General features: G+C 41.8%; 2 protein-coding genes across 10 annotated transcripts in view; one reads left to right on the top strand and one right to left on the bottom strand.

The window, feature by feature from the left end:
* Positions 1 to 9,130, bottom strand: part of MED25 (mediator complex subunit 25) — a 28,945-nt gene extending 19,815 nt beyond the window's left edge. For 5 of the 8 annotated variants that reach the window (XM_020793988.3, XM_020793992.3, XM_020793989.3 and 2 more), the window contains exons 1-5: positions 8,994 to 9,129; positions 7,811 to 7,956; positions 5,807 to 5,852; positions 3,499 to 3,623; positions 1,468 to 1,566 (exon numbers count right to left, since the gene is read on the bottom strand). In XM_020793988.3, the coding sequence (XP_020649647.2) occupies positions 1,468 to 1,566; positions 3,499 to 3,623; positions 5,807 to 5,852; positions 7,811 to 7,956; positions 8,994 to 9,077 (500 nt within the window). In that variant the 5' untranslated portion in view covers positions 9,078 to 9,129. Of the gene's footprint in view, positions 1 to 1,467; positions 1,567 to 3,498; positions 3,624 to 5,806; positions 5,853 to 7,810; positions 7,957 to 8,505 lie in introns of all 8 variants that reach the window. The other 3 variants (XM_073004408.2, XM_020793990.3, XM_020793991.3) reach the window with 2 other exon arrangements.
* Positions 9,131 to 9,257: 127 nt separating this feature from the next.
* FUZ (fuzzy planar cell polarity protein) lies at positions 9,258 to 19,087 on the top strand. Of its 2 annotated transcripts, none has more exons than XM_020793994.3 (11): positions 9,258 to 9,494; positions 11,585 to 11,706; positions 12,395 to 12,479; positions 13,230 to 13,298; positions 13,928 to 14,032; positions 14,896 to 15,093; positions 15,183 to 15,278; positions 15,552 to 15,658; positions 15,954 to 16,024; positions 16,701 to 16,802; positions 17,022 to 19,087. In XM_020793994.3, exons 1-11 carry the CDS (start codon positions 9,393 to 9,395, stop codon positions 17,225 to 17,227), a joined length of 1,263 nt encoding a protein of 420 aa, XP_020649653.3. In that variant the 5' UTR covers positions 9,258 to 9,392; the 3' UTR covers positions 17,228 to 19,087. The 2 variants fall into 2 exon arrangements, with proteins under 2 accessions (XP_020649653.3, XP_020649652.3); XM_020793993.3 differs by having other exon boundaries at positions 15,954 to 16,036.
* The last annotated feature ends 1,081 nt before the right edge of the window (positions 19,088 to 20,168 follow it).

Here is a 20,168-nt window from a genome sequence, read left to right as displayed (position 1 = left end):
CCTCCCTCCCACACTGCCACTGCTCCAACGGCTGCTTTTAAGTTAAAGAAAGAACTTGAACTATTGACTGCTCTAATAGTTTCCACTTCCAAAAACTACAGGCAAAAAAGACAGACTGGCAACTCAGTTGGGGTCCCCTGAAAAGCAGTGCAGACTTGAGGAGACCTCCTCAGGTGTGCCACTAGAGCTGTAGTCCTATACCCATTTACCTGGGAATAAACTCTATTGAACTTAATAGGATCGACTTTTGAACAGGGTGAATAAAATTCAATTATTTTTAAAAATAAATAAATCATGATTTAAATTTTAAAAATCAATTTTTATTTAAATAGCCAAAATAATCCATTGTTTTACATTTTAATTATGATTTAAATCAAATCCACCTTGCTTCTATGTACAGCCGTGCCCCCGCTTAACGATTGCCCCGCATTACGACAAATGTGCTGTACGACGATATTTTTGTGATGGCAATTGCGATTGCAAAACGATGGTCTAAATGGGGGAATTTCACTTAGCAATGATTGGTTCCCTGCTTCGGGAACTGATTTTCGCTTTACGACGATCAAAAACAGCTGATTGTTGGGTTTTCAAAATGGCCACCAGGTGCTTAAAATGGCTCTGTGCTGTGCTTAGGGACGGATTCCTCGCTATACAGGCACCAAAAATGGCCGCCGTATGGAGGATCTTCGCTGGACGGTGAGTTTTCAGCCCACTGGAACGCACTGAACGGTTTTCAATGCGTTTCAATGGGCTTTTTAATTTCGCTTTACAATGTTTTCACTTAACAGCGATTTTCCTGGAATGGATTATCGTTGTCAAGTGAGGCACCACTGTAGATACGTAAAGGTTTATGCTGTGGGACTCTTGATTCAGGCAGTAAGATCTACTTTTAGGAGTGCGCCTCTACCCACTTGTGTTGTGCCTGCATATTTGTGTTAATGCAAACACTGAAGGAAAAACACATCTAAGTCTCCAGTAATTTTCCACCAAAAGAAACTGAATCTCACGGTACTCCTGTAATGTTATGCCATTTGGGAAATTGGAAGACCACATGTCATTGTTTCAAACAGACAAACAAACAAGCAGAGAACGAAAGCAGTCCCATGCAAAGAAGGGCTTTAACAGCCAGCAGAGGCACTCCAGCAGCAACCCCACCCTTCCCTCTTTCTCTTTCATTTCTGCAAGGCTTTCCTACCTTCCAAAAGAAAAGGCAAAAGCTTCTGGGAGTGGGGCGAGATGGGGGAAATGAGGAAAACCAAAACAAAATTCAGTTTTTGTTTCACAGCATTTCCTTACTGCTGCAAAACAACTCTGAACACAACTCTGGGGACCACAAATAAAAACAGAACATTTCACAGTTTCAACATGACTCATGGTGAAGTGCAAAAATTAATAACAGATGGGAAGTCTCACATACACCCACTGAATCGTGACTTTCTGCATACCTCCCCCCCCCACTGCACTTACATTTGCTCTCTCATCTTCTTGAAGTCATCAAAGAGTTGGAGGGCAGTGCTGAGCCCTTCTGAGATGAGGCTGCAGCTCTCCCCGCCGCCACCCACAAACCTGAGCAGAGGATGACAAAAAAGACAGATGATCGGGGTTGGAAACCTACAGCCTTGCCGACTCCATCTGGATGATCAAAGGCTTTGGGCTGCTTTTTTAAAAAAGTTGAAATAACAAACCAGGAAGTCTTCCATTAATCATAGCCTCCCGTAGGGGTGAGGAACCCAAAGCGTGAACCTAAACATGCGGCTCAGGATGCTCCATGTCACCCTGCCTCCTGCCCCATGACACATCATCTCTAATGCCCTTTCTAAGGTTTGATCAATGGCAGTAAGATCGCTAAGCTAAAACATGCCAGTATTTTTGATCCTACCCGCCTGCCCTGGCCTTATCCACCCCAGAAGTATGGTGCCTGAAAACTTCTTTGAAACTGAATTTGGCTATGGGCTGAAAGAGGTTCTCTAACCTTGGTTTCCTGCCTGATCTGAACTAGAAAACTAAGATTAATGTCTTGAGAACAAGGCAGAATACGATATCATGGGTAAGAATTACCTTCACATTCTCTTATTCCAAGGCTGTTTATCGTGGCCCCCTACTTTGGAGGAATCAAAATTACAATAATTTGAAGATGTCCTAGTTTGTTCACTCCTACCACAAAAAAATAATGAAAGGCTTCACACGTACCCATGTGACTCATGAATCTCTCAATTTCTTACACTGAGATACTTCTCCATCCATATGTTTTGGACTGCAACACCCAGAACCAGCCAGCAAAAACAGTGATGAGGGAGTATGGCAGTTGTGGTCCATATCATGCAGAGGACCAAAGGTTCCATACTTCTGACCTAGTCCAACTAACAGTGAAATTCAGAAACTTTAGGTAGAGGTTGCTGATGCTCAAGATACTCGAGGTGCACAATATTAAACTTGAGATCTTAAAAAATAAATGTACAGAATCACAGGGCAAAAAATTGTAAAGTTGCCAAATCCAGCTCTTCTGTCCTCATTTTCAGGCAATAACAGCAAATTCATAAAGAACTATTTTAAAAAATAATAAAATTAATTAAATGTAAAGTTTGAGCTCTGCAACAAAGGTCAGCAGTCTTCTAGATTTTGCAGCTGATATGAAAAGCTTCCCAGTCCATCTGAATTTCCAAACAGCCAGGATTTAAGCCCTCTTAACTGCAATCCAGTACAGTGGTGCCTCGCTTAACGATTACCTCGTTAAACAATGAATCCGCTTTATGATGGTTTCTTTGCGATCGCAAAACGATGTTCCTATGGGAAAAATTCGCTTCACGATGATCGGTTCCCTGCTTTGGGAACTGATTCTTCGCATTACGATGATTTCCAAACAGCTGATTGGTGGGTCGCAAAATGGCTCCCTGCTGATTTTAGGATGGATTCCTCACTATACAGGCACCGGAAAATGGCCGCCCTATGGAGGATCTTCGCTGCACGATGAGGTATTTCGCCCATTGGAATGCATTGAACCGGTTTTCAATGTGTTTCAATGGTTTTTAAAATTTTGCTTGACGATGATTTCGCGTAACAGCGATTTGAATGGATCGGATCGTCGTCAAGCGAGGCACCACTGTACACCCTTACTTTTGCCTCAAAAATAAAATATATAGTTTTTAAAAATCTTCAAAGCCTTTCCTTTCCTGTTTAGAGTGAGCCCAACAGGCATGTGTTCATTCCCCTTAGCAAAATCACAGGGACACAGGCCAAAAGATCATCACCTACCAGTGGCCACACAGATAGACCAACCTTGACCACAAGATGCTATAAGCAGAAGAGAAAGAAGACTGGGAGGTAAGAAAAGCACCCGCACTAAGAGCAGTGAAACAGGCAAGGTAAATATCATTCCTCCAATCATGTGGGACACTAAGCTGGTTAGACATATTTCCTGAACCCAATATTATATATTAAAATAGCAGCTTCTGTCCCAGAAATAGGGAGTGTGAAAAAGTAGCATGTTTCAAGACTCACTGAATGCTGTCAAGCCACGTGACAAACTCATATGCGCTGCTGGTTGGTGCATAGCACTGTACGTATGATTCCGGTGCACAGTCCACGGTATTAAAAACCACCAGGCTATACTGGGTACCACCATACTGCAAGAGAGGGAAGTGGGAGGAAAAGACTGGTTAGACAGGCTGAAGATGGGTGAAAAAAAATTCAGCACACAGAACCATATGAGCTCTGATGGTGCTGCTAATACAGCATCCAGTGTGACTATCAGCTCGCCTGTCTTTGGATGAGAGGAAGTTCATTGTTTATACAGTCAATCTGCATTAATTTTTCAATGGTCAAAGATATTACCAAGGGATAACAACACTTTACAGGTGAAGACAGTCTTGAAACAATTAGGGAGAAGGTCTTCATTTAATGCCTTGCATCTCCCCTGACAAAAAAGCCTTAGTTAGTTATAGGCTGGTATGAAAAGATGAGGAACCTTTGACCCTTCAGATGTTGTAAATGTCAGCTCTGGAAGCCACAAACAACATGAATAATGGAAGGAAGGGGTTATGAGAATCCAAAAACATCCAAAAAGTAAAGGCTTCTCAAATCCTGATCTATATGAATGGCCCTATTAACAAATTTGCTTTTATAACCTGAGAATTGTAACTTGAGAATTAACTCTTAGAAAGTAATACAAGAACATGTTTGTGTATTCATAGTGTACAGCATTTTGTTAAAACAAATGTTATTAACATATTGAAGGATTTTCTTTTTACTGTGTATTTAAACATTCCATTTCCCTTATTTCCCAGCATTTTACCTCTTCTCTCAAACAGCAACATGATCTAAAAATACAAATATAAACTGTAAAGAATAATGGGTTTCATTAAAACCTCACAGTGCACAAAATGGAAGAAACCAGAATTTAAACTCACTAACAAATCTTAGTTCTTCACAACTGTACACTTGATCTGGGAAGTGCCAACGGAGGACTCTGAAGGCATGTGCAGGCACGACAGTGAGGACTGCAGGTTTAGGCAAACAAGCACACGTTACACCAGAGTGTATGACTGGGGTTTGTTTTCCTAAACAGCTATTAACACAACTCACCATTCACTTCACTTCAGGAATAATCAGTAACTAATTTTAGGTGGAAATGGGAGCAAAAGCTTCTAATCTGCTTTATACAGGTTCACCAGGGTGGAAGAAGGAATGGCGAAACCAAGGCTTGCCCAAACATGTCACCATGCAGCTAAATCCAATCTTATGTGAGCTGATTGCTATTTGCACCAGAGGAATTCCCCTGCTCATTCCCCCTCCAGCTCCCATCTATCAAATCTGCTTTGGAAACTTCCCAAACACCCAGGAGGGGAACTGCAGGGAAATTCAATGTGCCAGAAATGTCTGTTCAGCTGGTGGAAGGATACTATGAGACACAACCTATAGTGCTAAAGTGTCTTTTAGTGCTACAGGCAAATGCAAGCACTGTGATTAAGACATAAAATTAACTGACAGATACACAGAAATAACTGCTTTCAGAAATAGAAGTACCAATTTGGAAATTCCTGTTTTTCTTATTCCTTACTCCAGACAAGTAGAATTTGCTTCAGAAAATCCATACAGTGGTGCCTCGCTTTACGATTGCCCCGCATTACGACAATCTTTTTGCGATCGCAAAACGATGGTCTGAATAGAGGTTTTTCGCTTTGCGATGATTGCTTCCCTGCTTCGGGAGCCGATTCTTCACAAAACGACGATTTTTGGACAGCTGATCAGCAGTTTCAAAATGGCTACCGGGTAAATAAAATGGCTCCCCGCTGTTTTCTGGGACGGATTCCTCACTGCAAAGGCACCAAAAATGGCCGCCCTATGGAGGATCTTCGCTGGACGGTGAGTTTCCAGCCCATTGGAACACACTGAAGGGGTTTCAATGCATTTCAATGGGCTTTTTATTTTCGCATTACGACGTTTTCGTTCTACAGCGATTTCACTGGAACGAATTAACATCGTAATGCGAGGCACCACTGTAAATTCTAATTTCTTAGGCCTTGAATCTAATTCCTATGCACTTTGCAGGATGATGCTGGACATTTTCATGCTTCTCCCTCTTCCATTAATATTCCTGCTTGGGAGGAACTAATGGCACAATTTTGGACAGAAAACAGGAAAAAAATACATGTTGCTATGCAACATATGAGTAGAAATTAATTATACAATCAAGATAATCCCATGAAACGTCTTATCACAAAAGGTTTACCCAAAGAGTGATGGTCTCCAGAGCCCACTCAACTCTATGCATTCATAACTAATCCCAAAACTCTGTTTGCAAACTCACATCTCCTCCAAAGTCTGTTTCAGCTGGGGGGCCACCATTAAAATACCTGAAAAAGAAATGAGCATACTCTCAGATACACAAGAGCAAGGAAATGTTGCCCTACAATGTACACACCACCAAAAATCTATTGCAGGCAGTATTTAATTACTTTTAAAAAAAAGATGTAGCGAAATCTTAGGAACACAAGCTGCCTTACATTCAGTCAGACCATTTAATGCAAGACTATAAGCTCTGACTGCAATGACTAGCTTTTTACTTTCCATTAGTCTTTCCTTGCCTTATTTAGAATCCCCTGGTAGTCTCCCAAGTCCAAACCTCTGTAGTTCTCAAAAGCTGATCAATATCACCTATGTTTAGAGTGGTATGATTCGTCACAGAATTATTTTTCATGAACCCTTTTTCCAATTTAGCCAGTCACTTTGTTTTACCACTTGTCCGCTTCCCTATAGGGTATGTGTGAGCATAAACATTTTGGTCACCTTTATACTGTGTTTTGCATCCAATTTAGATCATGCAGCTCTTGATATCAATTAATTTTTCCTAGCTGAATACTGAAGTTTGCCTTTTCCTGTATACTCTGTGACTGCATTATTTGGGACCTGGAAGATGGTAATTCTTTAAACTTGCTACTGTTCTTTTATTGCAGAAAACAGATCTAAGAGCCTACTCTATTTACAGGTTCTTTGTTCCTGTGTATTCATACTTACACGTTGATCATTGACGCTTAATTTCAAATTAAACTACAATATTGTTTATGTGTACTAAATACACAATCTTGTTCATTTTCACTCAAATACACTGCATTCAGTGTGTAAGAGCGCACAGTGTAGCCCTCCAGATGTTATTGGACTGCCACTCCCATCATCCCTATCAGCAATACTGGCTATTGCTGATGGGGAGTTACAGTCTTACTTCATCTGAAGGTGTCAGTTTGCCTATGTCTCTCATGTGTAAATGTATGTTGGTGTGTAGCTGTTTGCTATCCTATGCATGTTTATCTGGAAACTCTAACCAAACATCATTTTAGCAGTTTTCAAAGTGTAAGCCTGTTTCCACAGGTATAACAAAACAAAACTAAAAATACTGTGGGACTTTAAAGGCTAACAAATTTATTTCACTGTGAGCTTCTGTGGACTACAATCTACCTCCTCAGATACACAAAGTGAAATATTTAGCCATGAATTTACACTGTTGGGATAGGGAATCAGTGAAAATTGAAACATTTGAATAAAAAATCTACTATACTAGGATGCTTATTAATTTACACTGTCAAAGCATCCTTCGTGTGTCTGAAGGGAAGTTATAATCCTCAAAAGTCACACAGAAATAAATCTTTAAGATGTCATAATACTACTGTTTTTATTTTTGCTTTGTTACTGTACATATAATATAAAAATATAATAATATAACAATCATGTGTCAAAAGACAATTCTAATTTACGGTGACCCTTGTCAGTGTCTTCCAAGCATAGAATATTCAGAAGTGGCTTACCATTCCCTTCTTCTGTGGGTGGCCTGCGACTGTGCAGCTTGCCCAAAGCCACAGAGGCTGGCTGTACACATAGGAGGCACAGTGGGGAATAAAACTTCCAACCTTTGGCTCCTGATCTAGATACCTAAACTTCTGAGCTATCCAGTCAGCTATCATGCATATTACTTGAAACAAATTTTTTTGACAGTACTTTTCTCTCCATCATCAAAAATGTGAAACCATTCATTTTAGACATGGAAAATAAAAACCTGTTCAAATCCTCTGAGTCTATGATCATGCTATGATTGTCCAATACAAGTTGAAGCTAAAGTTTTTGCCTACTAAGACACAATTATCAGAAAACATCAATGACTTTCTTAGGTCATTATTAATAGCATCATAATGGCTGGAATGAATAATTACACTCCTACAAAAGGGAACACTTTCCCATTATTCTCTTCCTCATGAGTGTCTCTTTCTGATAACAAAGCCAATGAAAATACTGTTGCACCCTGGGGCCTTCAAACACTCACTCAATGGCAGGAAGAAGGTAATGCTTGCGCAAGGACTCGAAGTATGGCCCGAGATTGGCAGTGCCCTCGATAAGGAAGACAACATCGGCCACCATTCCCATGGGCTGAGTAGGCATGTCCAGCGTTGGCACCACCATCTCCTCCAGCTACCCGCAATAAGCATGGATATACAACAACAATATGGGAACAAATTAATCACAAACTCACACCCCAAAAATGAAAATCTAAAATATGTAACATTTATTTAGAATGAAGAGAGCACTCAAGGCTGCCCAAAACACAAAATGACAGGCTTTCCAGTGAGATGTTACTATCTACATTATTTATTTATTTTATTTCTTTATTTGATTTATACCCCGCCCATCTGGTCTAAAAGACCACTTGTCTAAAAGACAAGTGAGGCAGAAGAAATTGGGAAAGCAGGTAAGTATTGGGCATTTTGTGTAGAACAGGTATACAAAACCTACTCCAAGTTTCTTTGACCTAGAAATTAAAAGATTCACTAGCTAGAAACAACTAGAAAATAATGGTTGTGGAGAACAAGACAGGCGTGGAATTAAGGCCACTGAGACATTTGTTTTGAGCACAATTGAGTACATGATGCTTTTATGAAAAAAAGTAGTTTCTTCTCATGTATTCGGAAGCCTAACCTTAGTAGGGTGGGAGCAGTTATACTAGCACACACTCTGATTTACCTTGTCCTCATTCCCAGAAGCGAGTAAAAGAAAATATCCACCTAACTGGCTCAGTGTTACATTTCCTATAGTGGCCTGGTGCTCCGAGGAAGCTGAGCACACGTTCTCCCATCCTCTCTTAACTTGGCATCACCAACATCTTGTGGCAGTGAGTTCCATAAATTTATACATTTGGGGGAGGACGTTTTTATTTACCCTGAATTTAAACCCACTCACCCCAATATTCCCTAAGGGATTTCGAGATCAAGTATCATTGAAACTCGGAAAAGAAGACGGGGAACATCACACATTATTCTGATTTCACTATAAGGGAATCCTGTTTCTGAGAAAAAAGGGGAGGGAGGTGGTAATAAGAGATCAAACTGGCAGATGACCCGTGGCCTCAGCCTCTGTTTCCCTACCACCACCCCGCTCCCCACATATCGCTCCCAGACCTTGGCTCCCCTCTCCTCCTCCCACACCCTTTTGGCCCTAGCCTATTCCCGTACCCAACGCCGACATCCGGATTCTCGGCCTTCCTCGCTCCCAAGCCAGCGGAAATGATTCCCTTCGGGTCCGCTCACGGCACGCATGCGCCCAGGATGCCAAAGCAAAATTACCCCCGCCCCTTCTCTGCGGAGTGGCAAGAACGCTGCCCTTCCCTTCCCCACCAAAGGAGTCGCTGAAGAGCCGTCCGGAGCGGAGCGGGGAGGACCGGAAAGAATCAACCGTCGTTAAAGGACAGCTGTTGCTATGGCAACGGCGTGGCTTGTATCCCGGCATGCAGCGGGCCCTGCAATATGGAGGCGCTAAGGCTGATGAAGGGGGCAAGGAGGGGCTTTGGGCACGAGGGAGAGGAAAAGGTCCTGCCGTCTGCATAACGCGGGAAGGGAGCTGCGGGCATCAAGATGTGGGAGGAAAGAGAGGGCTCGATCACCTTGCTGTGCCTCACGGCCAGTAGCGGGGTGCCCTTATATTGCAGGAGCCGGGGTGGGTCTGCCAAGCAACAGGTGAGGGGCGCTGTCGGGTCTACCCCCCCCCTTTTTTCCCCTTTCTCATTCGCCACTCTTGGTCCCTTTCCTCAGCCTGGGAGAGAGTTACTCGTATGCTTTGTCTCTAGCTGGAATACCTCTGTTTGGGAAGCTGTTAGGAGGTCCTGCCAGCCTAAATAAACCGGTGGCCTGCCTGCGTGGTTTTGTGTACAGTATTTGTACACAAAGATCTCTCGTTTAGTGGTAGGGCACGTCTGTTGCAGAATATGGCAGGGTCCCTTCATGGCATCTCCAGACAAAAGACCTGCAAAATATTTTTTCTCCGTTTTTTTTTTATTTATTTGTTTTATTTATAGGCTGCCTTTTGCCTGATAAGGGGACCTAAGGTGCTCACAATATTAAAAGAATAGAATTAAAAACCTAGTAATTTAAACAAACCATACACTGATTAAAATACTGTACAATTTCATAATTAAAAGCAAGTAAACATCAAAAACTATCTTAACTTTAAAAAGGCATTCAGGGCCTCTGGGACTTGATGCTTTGCCAGCTAGCTTTCAGTTTTGTGTGTGATTAGTTCTTGTAAGTCACCTTGAAGTTATTTGCTGAAAATACAGGATGTTCATCTATTTTTTAAAAAGAGTATGTTTGCCTGAGCTGTTGCTTCAAAACCTATGCAGCTCAAACTTGACGTGCATACGGAACGGACTCCAAGGGTGTATATTTACATAATTGTTTTCCGATCACATGAATTAAAATGTCTTCATGTGGCTAATGCAATTGAGTCAGCGTTGTGCTTTAGTTAGATGTTAGACTACTGCAACAAGAAAATTCTAGAACTAGGATATGGCTATAAGGTGCCATTTGACATAAATCTTACCGAATAACCATAAGACTGGACTCATTCCATTTGACCTACTGAACAACATTATGAAAATAAGGTAGGGATAGGAGAGCTATGTGTGTTGTCTTGAGCTCACTGGAAAAATGTGGAATAGAATAGAAATGTAACAGATAAGTAATTGATCAGTGTTCCATTCAGATTTATACTAGTGTAATGCATACGACATACCTTTTGGAGATAAATTACTTAAAGTTACGAAATCACCATAGATATTATCAGTTGCAGATCGAATTGTGCATCCCAGTGCACAACAGGTAGTATCTACAGTGGTTTCTTAACATGAAGGAATTTGCCTCCAAAAGGTATACATTTTGCATTATTCTTGCAGGAGCAAGTAACAGAATTTTGGACAAATAAATAATAATAATGCCTGCAGTACCATTTTCAGTCACTAGATATCTATTGTCATTCTAGTCTAGAGCTTGAAGGAGTTGTTAAGGGACAGTATTATCGAGCTGACCCAACCATCCTTCCTCTCCGATAAGCAAGGAGTAGGTATATTTCTTAGGTGGCTGAAAGGGTGCATAATAACAGTGGGCATGCCTAGGGACCATACTTTAGCTAGGCATGGCAGAAACAATGTGCATCTTTTCTTTTTCTTTTTTTTTGCTGTAATTCATGTAGAATTGAGTCCTTTCACTAGTGACATGTAAGAGGTTTAGTATAATTTTGGTACCCTGAGATCCATAGACCACCTTTAAAAAGAAGAGCTTTTAAAAAAGTAAGCAAGGGCTGGGCATGGTCACTAGCCAGAAAAATGTTGTGTGTGGATGAGAAAGGTGGGATGGAGTGGTGAGAAAGTAGGATTCCCTGCTTGGAAAGAATAGTTGGCTGGAACCAGGGGCAGGAACACCATTATTAGGAGGAAGGACACATGGCAACATATTGTGTTGGTTCTCTTTGGTGTATGAATGTTCCTGCCACAGTCATGAGACACAGAAATTACTGCGGAAATTACTCATCCCTAGTAAACTGAATGAGGGTGAAGAAGATGATGGCTGTAAAGCAGTTTGTGTAACAGAAGTTTAATAAGTTATGGAAGCTGAACCATAGGTTAATAGTGGTAGAGTATGAGATTTGGGTGCCGAGTAGCTTGGGCACAAAGTTTTGCATTTCCTTTTGAAAGACCTGACAGAGGGGGTTAGTGACCCTTGTACTGTAGTGTTCAGGAAACAGCTACTAAAGTCTACTCCTCCTTCCTCAGCTCCCCTTCTCTGTGATTGGCTCCCTTAATGGGGTTCATATGTTTGGCTCCAACCTGGGTGTTCTGCTGACAGCTGCCTGTACAGAGAATACTCGAGTGATGTGGAAAGTTTTCCACAACAGGTAAGCAAGTAATCAGGCTGATTTATTTCTTAAGAAATGCTGTGTGAGTGATCCATGTCTTTAGTTGTCAGTGTGTAGCGGAGCTACTTTGTTACTAATATCTAGCATTTCTAGGAAGGTAACCAGTTTAGTGTGTAACAACACAAATAACATCAGAAGCATTTCATGGAATGAATGAGCTGCAGTCTATGAAAGCTTATGCCAGATAAAGCTTTTCTTGCTCAGCAGGCTGAGGCAAAGAGGCAGTCGCAAAACCAGGGAGCTGGACAGGGGACAGATTGTATTTGTCTTCAGTATGTAAGGGATTGTCACTCTCGAATTGACCTTCTCAGCCACACTAGATGCTGTTCCAAGACCTCTATTCAGAGCACGTTACCATAGTCTCTTGAGACTGAAGGATGCCTTCTACTACTATGCCACTTTAAGTACAATTAAAGTATTTGTTGTATTTATTGATACCTAGTGAGGGACAAGCTGTGTAACAGTTGTTGTTGATCTAGTAAGCTTCAGAGGGTTATTAAGTTTCTTTGAAAGTCTACAAAATGTGGGATGGAAGATTGCAGTTCTTTTCCATTGCAAAGATGTTGCACTTCTAATGAATTTACTTTCATGCTGTCTCATAGACACACACACACACATACAGCCTACCAATCTACTTACCTTTGCATTCTGTGTTTGATGTTGTCAGCATCACACTAATTGTGCTGTCTTCGGATGAAAGTACCAGTGAGCTCAGCCTTGGAAAACTCCTTGAGAATGTCTTCAGTGCCATGGTGAGGAGTCAAAAATGATAGGATGACATTTCAGAGTCTGTAAAAAGAAGGTTGGGAGGGAAGCCCAATATCTGTATGGTTTATTTTATAGAACTGCATCTTTGTAAAGCTGACTAACGTTTTATATGGAGAAGCTACTACCCTTTGTTAGCAATGGGTTTTGTGAGATATGTCTGGAGTTGCTATTGATCCTAGATAATTACAATTTAAAAATCTTTATAGTGCTGTTGTATTAAAGCAGAAGATGGGAAATTCCCACCTTCCAGCTGCCGTGTCTCACCCAAACTCTACTTTCCAAGAATTCTTATTTCCTAGCTGCCTCCCTGCTCAACCTTCTGAACCTCTTATTCCAAGTTTGTTTACTTCTTGTATATTCTTTTGTGCTCTAGCACACTTTGGCTATTTTTTTTTTTTGCACTTGCAATTAAATATGATATTAAGGTGGATTGAGAGATGAGTGCAGACCTTTTCAGTAGTAGATGGGATGGAGATTCTAGATTGCATTGTAATTATTAACTGTATCTGAGGTAGGATAGATTTTATGATAGAAAAGCTGAGGGAGTGGGATTGAGTTTGATGCCAGAAAATCTGAGTTATCACTCCTTGAAATCAGTTAGACACCTCTTTGACTTTTGCAAGAACTGGCTTCTGTGCACCTGTGTGGTATGGTGAAGGCATCTTATTTGGCAAATGGGGTAATCAGAGGGTCTGTGCATGACTTGGGACAGAGCTCATGTGATTTTACTGCAGGTGCTGATACTCGGCTTGGAGGAATTAGTAAATGCACGCAACATTGAACGGCTGAAAAAAGATCTGAAGGTAACAACTTACCCAAGAGCAGTTAAACCACTGGGGAGGGCAGATTGTGGGATCCAGTCATAAGTCTTAGAGATGGTTTTGTCTGCTCTCCTCTTTTCCTGTCTCTTTGGTGCATTGAGTTGGCTTTTTAAAAAATACCAAATTTTAACAACAGAGGTATCTTTGAGGGTTTGCTGTGGAGGCCCATTTCTCTAGCCCAAGCTAAGGGAGAGTATATTATTCAAAGAAACAGTTGGTGACAAGAAGTTCTTAAGTACAGTGGTGCTTCGCAAGACGAATGTAATTTGTTCCATGAGTAGTGCTGTCTTGCAAAATTTTCGTCTTGCGAAAAGTGGTTTCCCATAGGGAAACCTCACAAGACGAATGAATTATTTTCATCTTGCGAGGCATCGGTCTTGGGGGGGACATCATCTTGCGAATTATGGCCATAGAAGAAGCTGTCTTGCGAGGCACCACAGCAATCGCAAAAACCATTCGTCTTGCAGGTTTTTCATCCCATGATCCGTTCGTCTTGCGAGGCACCACTATAGATGTTTATGAAACCGTTTTCATTATCTGATCTTAATATTTGGGAGTAGAGTTTTTCTTGTATCCTAGGTAATTTAAAGATGAATTATACCACCCTCTAGGCATGCTACAAACTGATTGACAGTTTCTTGGAGCCAGGCAAAGGGGCAGCTGACTTGACTCAGTGTGTGGAATGTGCTATGACGCCCTCCAGGGAGATTCTGCAGGTGACTAACCTGTTATTTCTTCTCTTCAGTGGGTTGTAAGAGTCTTTTTTTTTCTCTGGGCTATTCCCAATAGGTCAAAAACATGCCAAATTGAGGGACGGCAGGAAAAACAGGACTAACATGCATTTATCAACCATATGAAGCTTCAGCAGTTGTTTTCGAACTTCTTTCGTTTTGACTTGGTTTCTGTGGTCTCTGACCTCTCCGCCTCCTGCTGATATGAAATAGCCCCTATGAAATAGACAAAAGTTTAGGGAAAAATGTTTCATGTTCATTACTTTTTTCAAGGCTCACCGGAAATCTGGGATCCAAAGGAGGTCGGAATCTTTGTACTCTTGAAGGGGGGAGGGGTGGGTCTTTGTCTGAATGAGAGATGTTTTGTATTCATATGTTTAAATAAAATATTAAAAAACGAAATAAAAAAAGAAAAAGAAATAGCCCCTTGAAGGCAGGGGTTTATTGTTCTGACTTTTCTCCCTGTTTCTTAAAACTATGATTATCTCTCTGCTTTTATAACATTCTGTATCTGCATTTGAACAATGGCAATTTCCAACTAAAGGAAAGGCCCACCAACATGGTGAAAATCGGCCCTCCAGGTGTTGTTAATGAGGGCTGAACCTGGTCAGTCATCATATTCTAGTGCGAATAGCCCTGGCAGCAATGGGCAGAGCACCCGTAGCTTGAGAGAAAGCAAATAATCTTGCTTTGGCAATCTGTTTCTTTGAAACAATCACAGGACCACCTGGAACTCAGTGCTGTGACACTTGTGGATATGTTGGATAGTTCTAGCTGGTAGACGGTGCATTTATAGTTGGGGTGTGTGTGTGCATGCGCACTGACAAACCTCTTTGTTTCCTGTCCAGGAATGCTTGGAAGCCTTTGCCTCAGCAGCGCAGTCGCGCTTTGGCAGCCTGCTAGTGGGCAGCCGGGTGCTGTGTGCAACAGAGCAGTGGTGGCAGCTGGCCGCCCCCGAGGCCATGCTGCTGGTGTGGCTAGTGCAGGCACTTCCTCCCCACACCTCCCGCGATCTGCCCGTATACCTTCCTCATGGCAGTCCCACGGTGAGCAGATTCATGACTGGAGAGGGTAGCGACACCTCCAAGGGACCTTTCCTGTCTTCCTCATTTTCCGTGTTGCTTGCTCTCAACAGGTTCCTCACCGACTCCTGACCTTCCAACTTGTGCCTGGCTTGGAAGTGCTCTTGCTGTGTGGGCCCAGCCCTTCTTTACAATGCCTAGCTGATGAGGTGAGGTCCTGGTTTTTAGGTAGGAAAGAGCAGCTGAGGGTGTGAATATGTTTTACTTCCTTGAAGACCCCAGCGCCTGTGCCTACAAAGCCCTGATGATAAGAGTGTTGTGTCAGCCCTCCTACTACCACTAGCTTGCATGGGACACTCCTAGAGGGAAGCAGACTTAAGGTTACTCCTTCTTTAAGGCATGTGAAAACTGGCCAGGCTGCTGCTGGTCACTCCAGGGACCTACAACTGTGAACTGCTACCAGACCTTCTTTCTTTCCATAGCTAGTGAAACAGTTTTGGCAACCACTCCTAGATCTTTTGAAGGCAAGTGCCAGAGCCCCTCCTCACTGCTTACTCCCTGGCATCTCTCTTGACCCCGGGATCTTGGGGTGAGTTCTCACAAATGTCTGGGATGGGGAGCATTTTTGTTTTTATGATTTTTTAAAAATTTTTATTTTTAAAAACTAGGGATAAGGTAGAGAAGTACAAAAGGTAGAGGGGGGTGGGGGGAAAAGAAGGGGGAGGAGAACACAAAATGTACTGTCATGCGATGGGGAGCCTTTTTGAGGAACTAAGCCCCTGAGGGAGTGGGGCTGTGTGTTTATCCCACCACATTTTTATATTTACTTCCAGTTCTGAGTATTACGCTCTCTGCTTTGCCATTTACAAACTCCTCTTCTGTAGATTGTTGCTGATCAAGCAAGAGCCAAGGAAAAGCCTCTTCACAGTGGATCCTCATGGTACCTGCACTGAAGGTACAGCTCAAGGTATTTTTGCATGAAGGAAAAATATAAAGGATACCAAATCCTTTGTTCTAGTCAGTTTAGGTTATCTAAGCTTAACAAGAAATTTCAGGGGCTGCAAGATTCCTTGTCTCCAGGGGAAGAATGAAATAAGAAATGTGATATTTTCTTATCAGAGGCTTTGCAAGTTCACTTTGACAAGCAAAGTACATACACGCATCAAGCACAGGACTGGCTGATTATGAAGAACACCACACACAGTTCTGATGCTTCTTATCTTTAATTGCCTGTGTAACAAAGCGGCAGCCACCATTGTTTTGTGCAACTTTGCTTGTTTTTTTTTTTTAAAAATCCTCCTTCTTCTCATTCTGTTCTTGAACATACGAGAAAATGTCTCACCTTCTCGTGGGGCCAAGAGAATGATTTTTTCAGCTCCGTAGCCTTGAATATGAGGAGAGAAAGGAGGGCTTATGTTTCTGCTGGGGAAAGTAAATGAGCACAATCCTTTCTCACTCAGTGCTTTTTGAAAGAAACCCAGGAAATCTATGAATTATATAAATCATTTAAACATGTGTAAAGTCTGCTGAGTTGTGTAGGAGGGTAGGCAACTGGTCAGACTTTCATGGCCAGTTCCAACTAGCCACAGGCATTTCTCCTAGTCAACCTCATCCCTTTTCTTCTCCTATAGGGTCTGAGATGCCCTCACAGGGTCGGCTCTTTGCTCTCCGCTCTTTCTATGCCTTCGCTACCTCAATGTACTTTCCTTCAGAGAAGCCAGAAGAGAGCACAGGTGTGTTACAAAAAGCATTTCCTTTCAGACATCTATGGCTCCTGTTACTTCAATTTATTCTCAAATTTGTAAAATTAAAGTAGTACAGTATTTGCATATCAAAACACAGCTGAGTGTTTAGGTTTGTGTATCAGTTTGAAATCTTTAGGAGGGACACACAGTTGGACATTTTTGGAGTTACTACAACCCTGAAAACTAACCGTCTCATTTGTTCCTTAGCTGCTTTGCAGGAGGAATTCCAGGCTGGCTTCTCCCACTCTCCTCAGCACTGCTATGTAGTGTACACTACGCACAAGGCCTATGCTATCCATGGGAAGCGGCATCAATTGTTCCTGCTTCTGAAGCCAGCTGTGCCTACCTTTGCTCTACGGACTCTGGCAACCAGTACGTTGCAGGCTCTTACAGCTGGGGACTCAGCCTTCTGAAGGCACCTATCAACTTTCAGAGATGAAAACTGAGAGTAATGTGATGGGATCCCTGAATGTTCTAGGCAAGCTGTGATTACCCTGCAGTGCAACAGAGCCTGTGGAGGAACTTTTCAAAGAGGAGACATTCTATCATAATTCTGGCTTTTATTTTGAGGGGAGGCAATCTGACAAAAGATGGTGGGCTACCATTTTTTGGCCTCTCATCTCTCCTTCTTTCCCCTTTCTAAAAAAAGCAAACAAAATTTTAGTATAAATTGTTCTCCAAATGCATATGCATTAAGGATGGGATATGGGTTAAATTATCATACCCAGAAGAGGTTATTATATCTGAATCAGAGGACAGTTGGGATCACCCTTCAACTAAAGCTGAGGCATTGAGAGTGTGAGAAAGCAGGCTTTCCATTTAGATGCAACTCTGCACATCTCTTATGTTGGACATGTTATGCCACCGTGGAATGTTTTAGTTGCCGAAACTGTTACTGCCCACTATGTGTAGTGTTGCACATTTGCTTCAGCTCTTATATTCCCATGACAATAGTTTACTTCACATATCCTGGTTTCTGCTGAGAATTGTTCTTCCATCCTGTTAAGCAGTACAACACAGCACCTTTTGAGGTTCCCGCTAGCACAGTGCTGTTTAGAAATAGTAAAACAACCTCACAATTGAAAAAGTTGTGTTGCACTGGCTAAAACTAATCTGGGAAATTTTCAACTTGAATCGTGCTTTGGTTATGCAAGCCATTCTCTCTCCACTGAACTCACTGAAATAATTCTACCGTGTTTCCCCAAAAATAAGACAGGGTCTTATATTAATTTTTGCTCCAAAAAAAACAACATTAGGGCTTATTTTCAGAGGATGTTTTATTTTACAGTCATGTCATCATCTTCTGGTTGCTGCACAATGCTGGAGGGCGGGGTTTCACTTAACTAGGTCTCATTTTTGGGGTAGGGCTTATATTTCGAGCATCCTGAAAAATCATACTAGGGCTTATTTTCACGTTAGGTCTTATTTTCAGGGAAACAGGGTAGGGTACCTTACACAGCTATTGTAAGTATCAGTGAAATAATGCAGAAACGGAGTACTGTAAGGCACTATATATATAATACTAAATCTCCAGACTGTCTGCACTAATATATCAGGGATTAACAGAATTAATTTTGATACGATCTGTATTCCTATGTACAGTTCTTTGAGAATCATGTAACCAACAGCTCAGACTATTTTCAGTACATCAGAAACACAGGTCTAGGGTACTCCTTTTCAACCTGGAACAGCTGGAAAACATCCAGACAGCTAAATTGAAACTGTTCTGGAAGATGGCATGATGATGCAGAAATCAGCTTGAAAATGGCATTTCTATAAGAGTGCCTTGGAGAATCAAAGCAAATTTGCTTCTGTACTTCAAAGCATCTCCCTTTATGAACCTGCTCGAGTGTTAAGATCATCAGGAGAGGACTTCCTCTCGGTCCCTCCACCTTCACAGGTGCACTTGGTGGGAACACGGAAGAGGGTCTTCTCTGTTGCCGCTCCCAGACTTTGGAACTCCCTCCCACTGCAGGCCAGGCTGGCACCCTTTTTACTATCCTCCCAGCAGCAGATGAAAACCTTTCTTTTCAGGCAAGCATTCCCTGAGTGGCTGGTTGGTTGAGTGGGTATTTTTTAATGGATGGCTGAACTTTACTGCTTTGAATGTGTTTGGTGTTGCTTATGTTTTTTAGTATATGTTTGAGCCTTTTTGTATTTTTATACTCTGTGTTTTAGTTTTAAATACTGTCTTTTCATGATATAAGTTACCTTGGGTCCTTTTAAAGACGAAAGGCAGGGTAAATGTATTTTTAATAAATAATAAATCCTAACTGAGGGAAAGGTCACTGAATGAAGGGGGGGAAATGGTTACCACAGGCAAGTGGTTCCCAACCTTGGGAAAACCTGGTGTTCCAGGACTGCAACTGCCATAAACACTGGCCAGCACAGCTGGTGGTGAAGGCTTCTGGGAATTGTAGTCTAAGAACACTTGGGTTATCCAAGGCTGGGAATCATTGCCCTAGGCTATTGCTACAGTGATTCTTAGAAGTTGGAAACCTTACATTATGGACCACTGCTCCCAGAATCTCCATGGACAGCACAGCTACTGGTGAGGTTTTTTTAAGTTCTGCTCCCAGATACACTCTTTGGCCCAGCCCAGAATCCCATTCTGCATGGCTAGGAGCAACCAGGTAATACAGATATTCTTATCAGATTGTAGTGAAATGGAGCAGCTACAGCCCGAATCATTTTAAAAGAATGATGACAGACAATGATGGATAATGATTTTCCCCCTTCTACTGCCACTCTATGTACAAAATGCTAATAGGCAAAGATGTAACTGAAAATATATTCCAGGGATTGAGTCATGCAGTTTTTGATGCACGTAAAGTAACTGTACTACATTTGTCACTTATGTGGCAGACAAAACCGCCGTCTTGTATTTTGCTCAGAAGACATGCTGAACAGCTGAAATGCAGTGAAGTCAGATCACACAGATGCCTGTAGGAGAAAAGCTTGTCTGGCAGTTTGTATATATAAGACTGTGTGCATTTGTATCAATATTTTGGTTTGAAAAAGAGATTCCGACATGATTTCAAGCTTAAGCTTTTAGCCTCGAACTCAGACAAATCACGGTCAATCCATAAAATAAACAAGAAAAAAAGGTAGGGCTCTGAAGGCTATACAAAAGAGGTATGTGAAAACCTTTTGTTCGCATAGACCATATTGCCTTTTCTTCAATATTTCCTAGCCTTAACACTGTTCTTGAGCCATATTCGGCACCTTTTGATTTCCACAAAGCCTCTAAATTTGGTGCTCAAAATAAGAGGCATGCAAATCAAATACCTTTATCTAGATAAATAGCATAATACACACCACAGAACTGGGAGACATTCTTGTTACAGAATTCAA

Source organism: Pogona vitticeps, chromosome 6 (genome assembly GCF_051106095.1).
Source record: "Pogona vitticeps strain Pit_001003342236 chromosome 6, PviZW2.1, whole genome shotgun sequence".
NCBI classification, from domain to species: domain Eukaryota; kingdom Metazoa; phylum Chordata; class Lepidosauria; order Squamata; family Agamidae; genus Pogona; species Pogona vitticeps.
This window is presented reverse-complemented; position numbering and strand designations above follow the sequence as displayed.